General features: G+C 31.8%; 1 protein-coding gene across 1 annotated transcript in view; it reads left to right on the forward strand.

Moving 5' to 3' along the window:
• Nucleotides 1-13,778, forward strand: part of MYCBP2 (MYC binding protein 2) — a 251,274-nt gene that overhangs the window by 147,026 nt on the left and 90,470 nt on the right. The window contains exons 42-46 of the mRNA XM_069467662.1: nucleotides 182-300; nucleotides 903-990; nucleotides 3,243-3,292; nucleotides 8,897-9,069; nucleotides 10,132-10,276. Coding sequence (XP_069323763.1) covers nucleotides 182-300; nucleotides 903-990; nucleotides 3,243-3,292; nucleotides 8,897-9,069; nucleotides 10,132-10,276 — 575 coding nt within the window. The remainder of the gene's footprint in view (nucleotides 1-181; nucleotides 301-902; nucleotides 991-3,242; nucleotides 3,293-8,896; nucleotides 9,070-10,131; nucleotides 10,277-13,778) is intronic.

Genomic DNA, 13,778 nt, shown 5'->3' on the forward strand with positions numbered 1-13,778 from the left:
TTCTAGTGTTGTTTTTAGCACAATTTCTTCAAATAGATATAAGAACTGCCCCCCAAAAAAAGTATATTTAGATTATTTAGTATCTGATTTGTATTGCTACCTATCTTGAGATGGATAAAAGGGAGGGAAATTTTAATAAAGCTGTTTCAGATTTGGAATTCAATTTTGGCGTTTTTCTTAGGAAATGAGGCCCTTTTTTCATTGGAGACTGCATCAGATTATGTGAAAGATGACAAAGCTTCTTTCTATGGTTTCAAGTGTTTTGCAATTGGATATGAATTTAGCCCTGGACCTGATGAGGTAAAACTGAATTATCTTTTCATTATGTTAAGGAAGATTGTGTTTCTAAGGACTGCTATTAACTTAAATTGTATTGTTCCCTGTATGCAAAAAGTCTGAAATTATTTTAAGCTAGGGGTATATAATTTAAAATATTTTATAGTTTAATTATGTGTGATGGTCTGTTGTTGGTACTTTTAGTACATGAAGAGAATTGAGTTTGTGCAACAGGACCCAGCCTTTGAAGTATGATTATTCCTGTCTTGAACCTGCTCGGGTGGCTATACCTTTCTGAAGAAGTAATAGAACCTTATTTCACAAAAGGACTAACTTACTATCATCTTGTCTAAATGTTTTAAATCATACAATAAAACAAAACCAAGGCTTTGTTTTGTTCCTTCAAATTAATGAATGAAAAATTATTTGGATAATGAACCTGTAAACCTGAACCTTAGAACCACCATGAGATATAATATTGAATCTCTTCCACTCTCAATCTCATTAGCTAACATACACTTCCTTCTAATTTCAAAAGTAATGCTTGAATTCAAACCACATTTTGTTGACAATCCATATTATCTGTCCAACATTTTTAAATCAGCAAATTTTTTGCAATTCTACAGGGAGTCATTCAGTTGGAAAAAGAATTAGCCAATCTTGGTGGGGTTTGTGCAGCAGCTTTGATGAAAAAGGATCTAGCGCTCCCTATTGGTAAGTGTGGTCAAGTATTAGGTGTTGATAATTTTTTTTAATTTTAAGAATAGGATATGTTTATTATAAAAGATCTGAAAATAGATTTACAAAATAACCACATGTACTCATGAGTAATAACTGCTTAATATACCGTGGTAGCTTAGGTTTGTTTAAATGGAGACTGAAGTATATTCTGTAGTCTTTTTTTATTTATACTGCACACATTCAAACATATACCCTCTTAATGCACATACATGCCATATGCCAGGCACTGAGTTAAGCGCTGCATATATAGTATTAAACCAAAAGTTTGAGATATTTCTTAAATATCCTAGTGGAACTATCAGGTAGACAATTGGATAGTCATCGTCTGGAGCGTCAGGGGACAAATGAGTAGAAACGTCATTTGAACACAGTTGTTCATTAAAGACATGGACCATATGAAAGAAAACCTAGAGAATACAGATAAGAAAGAGAAGATAGGCCAGGATTAAAGCTGGGACTTGCCAAAACTTCAAAGATGGACAGAACAGGACGAGGAGACTGCAAATAAGTCTGAGGGAACATCGAGTGAAGCAGAGAAAAACTGGTAGAATATATGCTCATGGAATTCTTACATGCTACTGAGAAATCAATTAAAATCTATCATTGAATTTGGAACTAGTTGGTTATTTATATATGTAATAAGAAATATATTAGTAAAATGAGAGAAATGTTAAGGCCTTCAGAGTGGACTGAGAGAATAGAAAGTAGGAAGGGGAGTCAGTTTGAATATAGACAGCTCTTTGACTAGTTTTCATGTGCAACAGAACAGAGAGATGAGGCAATGGCAAAAAATGATACCTCTTTATATGAACAAATTTGTATGATATGTAGATTAATTTATAATCAAGAGGGTAAAGATGAAAATAAAAATGCTTACTAATTCTATACTGTTTATACATGGTTTAACATTTTTATTTTCACAGTATGTGGAACTAAAAGACATTATTATTGTATTTCCCTAATTCTCACCTCCCAAAATCCATCTATACACCTTCTAAGACTGTAATTCCCACTCTATCCTTTCTTTTTTTCCTTCTGTTTCACTACATCTTCCTTCTTTCTCTGTTCCCTTTTCTCCTCCTGGTCCCTTTCTTTCTTCTCAATTCCCTTTCTCTTACATAATGTTGGTATATATGTGAAAAAATGAGACCTTGTATTCTTTTTATCTAAGGAAAATTGGTAGCAACCTCTTTGGAGGAAATTTATCAATAGCTGTTAAGATTTTACATGTACATACTTTTTGACATAGCAGTTCTTTATGCATACTTGTGCACATGCTCAAAAAAAAAGGTTGAAGGATGGATTAACAATATAGCAGTGCTTGTGATTGTAAAACTTATAAGCAACCAGAATATCTGCCAATTGAGAAATGGTTAAAATAAGTAATGTTACATCCATTCAATGGCAGTCTTTAGACCTATATGACCTCACAATGAAAGATGTCCAAATTATAGTAAATGAGAAAAACAAGTTGCTGAAGGAGGTCCCATTGTTGCATACCTTATCTTATGTATGTACAGACATATGTGTATGTGTTCATGTGTGTGTACATGGACACACATTTATGATTTACACACAAAAGTTCTAGAAACCATTGACTCTGGATATCTTTGAGGGGGACGTGGCACTGGTTAGAGAGGTAAACTTTTTTCCTATACTTCCGTATCATTGGGATATTTCCCCTTGAACAAGTATTGCTTCATTAGTAACATTTTATAATTAAACTATCAAAGAAAAGTCAATATATTATTTTTTTATATAATAATATTTTATATAATATTGTTTTATATTAGTAAAGAAGAAAATGGCTAAAGGATATAGTCACTACCTTATGTTTTTCTGTGAGTCACTATTGTTTACTAAAGGCATAGCTCTTCTATAAGACAACCAAAATATAAAGGTTCAGATTCAGAATAATTAATTTGCTCCCTTTTTTTTGGCAAAAAAGTAAATACACTAAATTTAGAAAGTATACATTTATACACATAAATATATATGTTTGGCACATCACCCAATGGATGCTTCTTGAGTATTGCCTTGAGAATTATAGCTTATATTCCCACTAAAAATATATATTAACATGTATACTACTGGGATTTATCTAGAATGATAAATATGTTTGATTGGAATAGCAGAATTGTAAAAGAGGTATAATGAATGCAGAGTACTAGAAAGTTGAACTAAATATTGACATATTTTAGTAAAATGTTTTATTTGCACAACAGGTAATGAATTAGAGGAAGATCTCGAAATTCTTGAAGAGGCTGCATTGCAGGTATTGTCCCAAACATTGATAAACTTTGTATATTAATTTAGAAGCAGTATTTTCACTCAGGTTAGTCTTATTTTTATTGAACATAGGGTTCATTCATTAAGTACTTCATTCTCTTCATTGGCAGTTACAGAACAACTCATAATTGCTTCCCTTATTGGGAGGACCATGTGAGCCGTTGTTATATATACTGTGTGGTGGATATTATAACAACTCTGGAGTTAGACAAAAATCCTATGGGAGAAAAGCAAACCAAGTGCCAAGGGTGTAGGAGAAGGCTTTGCAGAGTTGTGGACATTTAAATTGCACCTTGAAAGAAGTTTTATTTTACCAGCTAGAAAAAGGAAAAGGACATTTCACAAAGGAAACTGGAGGTATATGGTTGTGTTATAAATTTTGGTAGGAAGTGGCAAAAGGTGAGGTGGGTACAGTTGGTGAGTTTAGACTGTGATAGACATAGAAGTCATATTATGTGGTTAGAACTAGTTGCCTACAGGCAAATGGAGACATCAGTTGTTTTTATTGTTTGCTTTTTTTTTGTTTAGGCATTAATTAACTAGCACATTTGGCATTATAATGGAAATATATGAGTATTATATTTCAGTGAAGTGTTCTTTTGGATCTATTATATCAATCTAGTATTTTATTACTCAAAATTGCTAAGAGACTGTTATGTTGTTTTTTTACTTCATTAGTCTGAATTTATCCAGCCAGAAATCCCTAATAGGATGGAAACGTCAGAATCTGTAGGCAGCATTTTTCAAATTATAATACCTACTTAGCCCAGAGGAGAGACTGTTAATTGAGCACCAGTGCATACTACATACTGAGACCATCAATGATGGGGAAATTTTGCATATCAAATGGTATGAAGATAGAAGAAAAGTTGAGAGTCACTCACGTGGATCAGTGGTATCCAGAGTATGGTTGATAAAAAACTTTTTGTTTCTTATTTGAAAATACTCTTTAAGAATGTTCTATTTGTTATCAACAATGTCTTATAAAATAAAGGACATTTTTATAGCCCAAAATAGAAAGGTTATAATCTTAGAATGAAAGATTCTATTATGTCCTTAGTTTATCTAATTTTACCATGGACCAAAGAACATTGAGACCACGTTTGGGAAGCACTGATTTAGATCATACTTATTTTCTGTGCTGCGTATATATAGTTATCAGTAGTAATTTAATAATTTAAATAATATCTATAGAACACTTCATAGTTTACAATATCTTTAATATTATCTCTCTATTTTTATAATTAAACTTTGAAGTCAATATTATGTCTTCATTAATGACAATTTATAATAGCTGAAGTTCAGCATACAATTATAGTAGCTGAAGTTCAGAGAAGCCATGTGACTTATCTGAAAACTCAGTTGGGAGATAAAGGCTGGTACCCAGGTCTTGTAATTGCTAAGTCTAGTGCTTTACATTTTATTTTTTTCTTGAGCTGAATTGATCAAACCAATAATTAAAACATTTATTTCATCTTAACTTTATCAAGCACTATTCTAAACATTTGGCATATTTTTAACTCCTCACAACAGCCCTGTGAATTAGGGATTCTAATCTTCATTTATAGATGAGAAAACTGAGGCATAGAGAATTTAGACAACTTGCTCAGGATCACGCAGCTACTAAGCAACTAGGCTGGAATTTGACCTCTGGCAGTTTGGTGACAAAAGTTGATGATTTTGACCACCAAGCTCTGGTCATAAGGAGCCATGGTGTTGTCAATAATGTTAAGAAACTTTTGGGTTTTAAAATGCCACTGTCATTTGAGTTTGTTGGGAAAAAAATAAGTTTAATCTTTGTAACTAAAGATTCAGAAATAAAAGTTACTTCAACAAATATTTAATAAGCACTTAATATGTGTCAGGCAACATTCTAGTTTTGAAGAGCCATCAAAGAGCTGCTATCTTGTTTATCTTTTCAGGGATTATTATGTGTATGTAATGTCTGGCCAGATATAGAAAGATATTTACTGTGCTTCTGTTCAAGAAAAAAAATTATGTCCCAAATTGCATAATACTTACTATTTGTTAGGCAATGTAGTATATATTTTATATGTGTTATTTAATTTAAATTTTATAATAACCAGGTAAAAGATACTATTTGATCGCCAGTTTATACATTTTACAGATTCAGGGATGGTAACTTGTTAGTTCAAGAGTACATAGCAATTAATTTGTCCAAAGCTAGGATTTGAACTTAAGTCTGTTTGATTCTAAAGATCATGCTTTTTAAATTGTATAACTTATAGAATACAAAAGTTACTGTTGTATAAATTTGATAGTACTAGAAATGGAATCCTATTCTATGAAAAAAAATTTATGAAATTTATTATATAGTCATTAAAAAGTTTCTAGAGTTTCAGCATTTAAAGCAAGTCTTTCTGAACACATAAGACTTGCTTGTCAGATAGGTTTAAACTAAAATTTCACTTTTGTCTGCCCCTTTTTCTTAACTTTAACAAGGCTCAGATAGGATAATAATGTGCTGTCACAATCAGGCTTCTGCTCACTTTTTCCCCAAATCAGGGCCTCAGTACCCATCCATTCAGAAAAACAGACATGACTTACTCACGATAGCTGCCCATAACAGGGACTTGAAAAGAGGGAGTCATCCAAAGCTGCCAACAGAAGGGAGCTCTACCCTGCCAAATGGGGGTGTAACGCATAGAGAGCTGGCATGGGAGGAGATGACCATTTTATCTAGCATGCAGATCTCTGATAAGTCACTTATTTTTTTTATTTCTAGTTATGATAGGTACATAATAGTTGTATATCTTTATAGGGTACATGTGATTTTTTTGATACAGGCATACAATATGAATTAATCAAATCAGGGTAATTGGGGTGTCCATCACCTCAGGCATTTATCATTTCTGTTAGGAGCATTCCAGTTCCACTCTTTTAGTTATTTTGAAGTATACCCTAACATATTATTGATTATACTCACTTTGTTGTGCTATCAAACATTGTTCTTTCTATCTAACTATATTTTTGTACGCATTAACCATTCTCACTTTATCCCCTTTCCCTGCTACTCTTCTTAGCCTCTGATAACCATCATTCCACTCTGTCTCAATGAGATCAATTATATTTAAAATTTAACTTCCACAGATTAGTGAGCCTATACAAGATTTTTCTTTCTGTGCATGTCACTTAACGTAATGTTCTCCAGTTCTATATATGTTATTGCAAGTGACAGGATTTCAGTCTTTTTGTAGCTATATAATATATCATTGTGTATATGTACCACAATTTCTTTATCCATTCATCCTTTGATGGCACTTAGGTTAATTCTAAATTTTGGCTATTTGAATACTACTGCAGTAAACATGGGAGTGTAGATATCTTTTCCATATACTGAATTCCCCTCGTTTGGATATATACCCAGCAGTGAGATTGCTGGGTCATATGGTAGTTCTATTTTCAGTTTTTTGAGGAAACTCCATAGTCCTCCGCAGTGGTTACACTAATTTAGATTCCCATCAACAGTGTATGAGGGTTCCCCTTTTTCCACATCCTCACCAGCATTTGTTATGGCCTGTGTTTTTGATAAAAGCCATTTTAACTGGGGTGAGATGATATCTCATTGTAGTTTTGATTTGCATTTCTCAGATGACTAATGATGTTGAGTATTTTTCCATATGCCTTTTGACCATTTGTATGTCTTCTTTTGAAAAATGTCTATTCAGATTCTTTGCCCATTTTTTAATCAGATTATTTTATTTTTTCCTATTGAGTTGTTAGAGCTCCTTATATATTCTAGTTACTAATCCCTTATCAGACAGGTAGTTTACAAATATTTTCTCCCATTCTATGGGTTGTCTCTTCCCTCTGTTGGTTGTTTCCTTTGCTGTGCAGAAGCTTTTTAGCTTGATGTGGTCCCATTTGTCCACTTTTGCTTTGGTTATCTGTGCTTTGGGGGTATTACTCAAGAAGTCCTTGCCCAGTCCTGAAGCATTTCCCTAATGTTTTCTTTTAGTAGTTTCATAGTTTCAGGTTTTAGATTTAAGTCTTCAGTCTCTTTTGATTTGGTTTTTGTATGTGGTGAGAGACAAGGGTCTAGTTTTATTCTTCTGCATATGGAGATCCAATTTTCCCAGCACTATTTATTGAAGAAACTATCCTTTCTCCACTGTATGTTTTTGGCTGCTTTGTTGAAGATATGTTCACTGTAGATGTGTGGATTTATTTCTGAGTTCTCTATTCTGTTCCATTGGTCTATGTGTCTGTTTTTATAACAGTATCATGCTGTTTTGGTTACTATAGCTCTGTAACATAATTTGAAGTCAAATAATGATTCCTCCATTTTGTTCTTTTTGCTCAGGATGGCTTTGTCTCTTCTGGGTCTTTTGTGGTTCCATGTAAATTTTAGGATTTTTTTCTATTTCTGTGAAGAATGTCATTGATATTTTGATGGGGATTGCATTGAATCTGTAGACTGTTTTCGGTAGTATGGACATTTTAACAATATTGATTCTTCCAATACATGAACATGAAATATTTTTTCATTTTTTTGTGTCCTCTTCAATTTCTTTCATCAATATTTGATCAATGTAGTTTTTATTGTAGAGATCATTCACTTCTTTGGTTACGTTTATTCCCAGATGTTTTATGTTATTTGTAGCTATTATAAATGGGATTACTTTCTTGGTTTCTTTTTCAGATTGTTTACTGTTGGCATATAGAAATGTGACTGATTTTTGTATGTTGATTTTGTACCCTGCAACTAATAGTTTTTTTGTGGAATCTTTACGTTTCTCTAGATATAAGATTATATCATCTAAAAACAAGGATAATTTTACTTCTTTCTTTCCAAAGTGGATGTATTTCTTTCTCTTGTCTGATTGCTCTAGCTAGAACTTCCAGTACTGTGTGAATAACAGTGGTGAGAGTGGGTATCCTTGTCTTGTTCCAGATCTTAGAGGAAAAGTTTTCAGTTCTGATAGTGAAGCTTTTCTTGGATGGGAAACTTTTTATTACTGCTTCTATCTCGTTACTTGTCATTGGTTTATTCTGGTTTTGGATTTTTTTCTGATTCAATCTTGGTAGGTTGTATGTGTCTAGGAATTTATATATTTCTTCTAGGTTTTCCAATTTATTGGTATATAGTTGCTTATCATAGTCTCTGATGATCCTTTGGATTTCTGCATTGTCAGTTGTAATATCTCCTTTTTCATCTCTGATTTTATTGGGCCATCTTTTATTTATTTTTTATTTTTCTAGTCTGGCTAAAGGTGTGTCAATTTTGTTTATGTTCTCAAAATAACTTTTTATTCTGTTAATCTTCTGTATTTTTATTTCTGCTTTGATCTTTATTCTTTTCTTCTGCTAATTTTGGGTTTAGTTTGCTCTTGTTTTTCTAGTTCTTAGAGTTACATCATTAGGTTCTTCATTTGAAGCTCTTCTACTTTTTTTATGTAGGTAGTTAAGTCACTTATTTGTGAAGGAGGAAAGAGTCTGGAAGTATTACCCCATAGTTTTCCCTCCTAGAAATTTTCTACCATATAGGCTAAAAGAAGGAACACTGCAAAAATGTATGTACTGAAGTTTTATATTTTAAAATGTATAAATATTCTTTTTTATTTAACAGGTGTGCAAAACTCATTCTGGTATTCTTGGAAAGGGTTTAGCTCTTTCTCATTCACCAACTATATTAGAGGCACTTGAAGGAAATTTACCACTCCAAATCCAAAGCAATGAACAATCCTTTCTGGATGATTTCATTGCTTGTGTTCCAGGATCAAGTGGTGGAAGGCTTGCAAGGTAATGTACTTAATGTATTATAGTTACTTTTTTTTAGGGCTTTCTTCTCTCTTCATTTATGAAAAGAAATGAAAGGGGAATCATTAGATCTTAAAATGTTCCCTAAAAAATCTTGTTTATGTGTTTTGAACTTGCCAAAGTATAAAATGGTAGTTAGTATTTTAAAATATTTCAAAGATACATGATAGTTATTAATTGATTATTTTGTTGCTATTTGCTTTTTTTTAGGATTAAAAGAAAAACATATGCTGGCATATTTTATATTACTAGTAAAGAGATAAAAATCTAACTTCTTTCTGATTTTAATTTTAAAATTGTGGAGATTACACTTTAGTTTTTACAAACCATAGTAGTGATTGGAGAGGAATAACAAATCTTTTCAGTGAGCTCACTGCTGTCTTTGCAGACATTTCTATGTAATGCATGACAGAATTATATATTACTCATCTCACAGGACAATTTGAATGTAGATCATGTAATATATTCAGGAATGGATATCACAAACTGTAGAAAATTGGCAGATTTACATGGAAAGAAAGGTAATGAGGAAGGTAGTTCAGAAATTGTGTGAAGAAAAGATGGATGGACAATACACATTGAGCTTAGCTGTTCTTGGGCAAGCAAAAGGTCATTTCTCTCCTTGCTTTTACAAGAGAAACTGCTCTTTCCTAGGCTTTCAAGCTGGCAAATTAAGGCAGACTTCCCTCAGTAAGAATGAGTATACTCAGAACTTCAAATTATACTCAACCTAAATTTGTTTTCTTGGTAATTTTAAGTTAGCTAGTTAGAATGTCAAGTTTCCTGATTTTAAAATTGTTTTTATAATGTACATAAACACCAGAAATCTTATGTGCTTTGGCATGTTTTTTAATGAGTTTGTCATTAACAGTTTCCAAGGTAGATGCTTATGATTATCACTGAATCAGAAATGAAGATACTATTTTAATATTTTGTTTCATAAAAGATTTGTTCGTTGGGCTTAATTTCAGGTTAATCATTGAAGTTGTTAAAGTTGTTAATGAATGTCTGGGTTTTTGTTTGTTTGTTTTTCATTATTGTTAGGTGGCTTCAGCCAGATTCCTATGCTGACCCTCAGAAAACATCTTTGATCCTGAATAAGGATGATATTCGTTGTGGTTGGCCTACTACCATAACTGTCCAAACAAAAGACCAGTATGGGGATGTGGTACATGTTCCCAATATGAAGGTAATTGTAACTGAATTAAATTAACAAACATCTGTACATTAACTGTGTTTTACATGATAAATGTTTTAGAAATGGCAAGTGCTTAGAGTCCATTTGCTCTGCCCTCATTAGCTATATGTAATGGAGGACACTGAAAAGTTGTTTAAATTACTTCTTCCTATTAATTATTTCCCAAGTTAAGTTACACATTTTTCTTTTTTTGTACATATTGCTGGATGCTATGATGATTCAAAGGAAGGGTAAGAAAGTGTCCATATAAAGAATGTCAGTCACCTAGAGGGAAGGTCCTAAATGGTAATTGAATGAATGCATAAAAGAATGTTTTAATTTTGTATATATATTTTAAAAGATTCAAATACATTCTTCATTTGGTGTTATTGAAACCACATTTTAAAAAATAAATTAAATTAGTTCTAAATAATTTAATTTATAAAATAGAAGTGTATGAATTTGGATTATAAAAGAATCAGAAATGGAAATAGTTGTGTGCTATTGATGAATGTAGAGTTCTTTGGATACCTCTTACCTGAGACACTAATTAATAATGATGTTTTAGAGCATATTCTAAGGCATATAATTAAGTCCTTTGTGATATAATCTGTTAATGTATATATGTCCCAATTAAAACTTTTTTCATATTTCTGAAAAAAAGTTGACATTGAATGAAATTTGTATAGGCAGTCCCCAGCCCTTTTCTTCTCCAGAGTGATTTGGTTGTTTGAAGCTTAGAGTTAATTAAGCCACAAAATTCTTTTAGCTCACAGAGTAGCTAATTTTATTTCGATATTACTTTCAGTACAACTTTTCAACGACTTTGTGCATATTTTGATTTATAGCATGAAGAAACACAATGCCAGTATAATCTCTTACCTGACTCATTAAAAAAATAAGAGCACATTGTTCCCATGACTTAAGACCAATAAATAAAACTGTGTGGAAAAGCATTTGACCCTGTTACTAAATAAAAATCAGTCTCAAGCAGTGTCTTTCAAATTTTGGGTCATGATCCACCATAAGAATTTGCATCATGACCCTAATATGCAAATACTGTATATGATGGAATAGTATATACTCTTAAGTTCATATAATGTGTTTTATATGCACACACACACGATATGCTATATCTGATATTTTCTCTTCTATCTTTCTTTTTTAAGGTAGATCATATCCCCACAAATTGATTTCATGCCCACTCAGAATTATTCTGTGAAATTCAAAAAGCGTTACAATTTATAAGAAAAAAAATTGACTAGAAAATAAAGTAACCCTGATGTGATACCAAAAAAAGACACTACTTGAGGACAGAATTCTGATCACAAAACAACACACATTAAGATAGTGAGGGGCTTGTGTATTGTTATTCACCAGTAAATTTCTCACTTGAGTGTGTGTAGTGAGTTATTATATCCAATCTGTAAATCCACAAGATTAAGTTCCTTATTCATGTGACATTGTAATACCATTTTCCAAGTTATCATAACATTTAATTTCTTCTTAATGTTCATACTGTTATGCTTATAGTATTTCTTTTGTTGTAGTTCTTTCTTATGTTTCTTCCTTTGCACCTTTTATTGTCTTTGTTTTGATATCTGTGTTGTTTTTATCTTGCATTTCAGTCTGACTTTCTGCTTTATCTGTTTTTCTCCTTCTCTTTGGGTTCTTTTTTTAACCACATGATGAATCTTTCATTCCCCTCCTCTCCTGTCCCCTCTTCTATCCCCACCTTCTTCCCCTCTCCATCCCCACCCTCCTTTCTTTCTCTTATATATTTACTTCTCCTACTTTGTGTCCTTCTTTGCCTTAAACTTCTTACTGAATGTGCTCAAAATCTGTATCAAATTTATCTCTAATTTAGAAACTGTATCTGGAAAATTTCTCAAATACTATTTAAGAGAAGTGTTTTGTGTTCCTATTGATGTTTAATTTATTAATATCCCATTGTCATATTAGCTGAAGACAAAATTAATTTTATCTATTTTACTTTCAGCCTGATAGCACATGAAATCTTAGGAGCATTTTAGACACCCCCCCAAAATTGTTAAAATCTTTATATAGGAAAGCTAATTATTTCAACCATAAAGGTTGATCTGATACTAATATTTCATTGAGTTCCAAAATGCCTTTTAAAGCAGTGTTATTATTATATTTTTTTACTTATAAAATGATTATTCCAAGGAAATCTTATTTAGTGACAAGAGAAAGTCACATGGGAAATTAAAAAAAACACATTTTTAAAAGAAGCATAGTTTATAAAAGAAAGCGGAATAGTTATTCTCTTAAATTATTAAGTGATGTATTTCAGGCCTCCTGGTACATAGGTTAATTTACTTAGGGTAAACATACTTATATAGAAAGAATAAGTTATTAGTAATATATATAAGTGATATCTGTAATTTAAAATGAAATGTCTTAAAATTTGAAAGCATTTGCTTTTTTTTATTCATTTAAAATTTAAAGCTTTTTAATGGTGGTAAATGTATATGAGCTGAAGAATTTTACCATATACCTTTATACTACTGTTTCTAAAATACTTATAAGAATGGGTTTTTAATATTTCCAGAGCTTTATGTCAGTCCAAATATTGATCTCTCCTACCCCACCTGAAGGTTTTGGTTATTTAATGGAACATATTTGTCAGTTGCACTTTATGTAGATAGTGAGAGTCTCAAACTACAGATTTCATCAAATGGCATTATTAATAAGAACGATAAGCATTTAAGACATTCTGCAGTCTGAGGTGTTCTCAATTACTGAAGTAATACTGTTACTTTCATTTATGCTGCCCTTTTTTTATTTCTGTGACGTTCCTGTTGTTGGATTACCTATGCTTGCCAACCACAAAAATAGTGTCTATAAGGAACAGCAAAAACTTTGAGTGAAGGTTGGAGTGATGATACCTGATGAGGAGCTAAAGTGGTCACATTCAACTTGTTTATAAATTTGTGGTTGCCTAGAGATGAACTGGTTTTTTGCCAATACATAAACAAACAAACAAACAAAACAAACAAAAATAGCATAAAATGCTTTGTTATAACTACCGGAAAACATTTCTGAAAAGTACTTTTTATGAGACAGTATTTTCAATGCTTTAACATGCCTTAACAAATCAATTCTTTCATCTATATAGTAGAATAAGTTAATGAAGGATATTCCTAATTTTTTGTTGAAGAAACTGAGTTGTAAAGTTTAATTAGATTGCTTAAATCAAATGGCTTATGTTGGTGACAGAGCTATCTAATAACTGTCTTTTTTCACCAGAGTAAAGAAACATATATTATGTGTCATTTTTAAGACTTCTATCAATGGAGTACACTTTCTTCTGCAGAACAGTACAGCTGAAACTGAAATTAGTGCTTTAAAATATACTGAGATTGTCAGAAAGTATTTATAGGTGAATTACCTGAGAAAATAATTTACTGTTATTCCCTACAAGAATTCAGTGTAGATTCATTCTACCATCCTTTCATGGATTTTATTAATGGTGGCATTTATTTTTATTTTG

This window comes from Eulemur rufifrons, chromosome 4 (assembly GCF_041146395.1).
Source record: "Eulemur rufifrons isolate Redbay chromosome 4, OSU_ERuf_1, whole genome shotgun sequence".
NCBI classification, from domain to species: domain Eukaryota; kingdom Metazoa; phylum Chordata; class Mammalia; order Primates; family Lemuridae; genus Eulemur; species Eulemur rufifrons.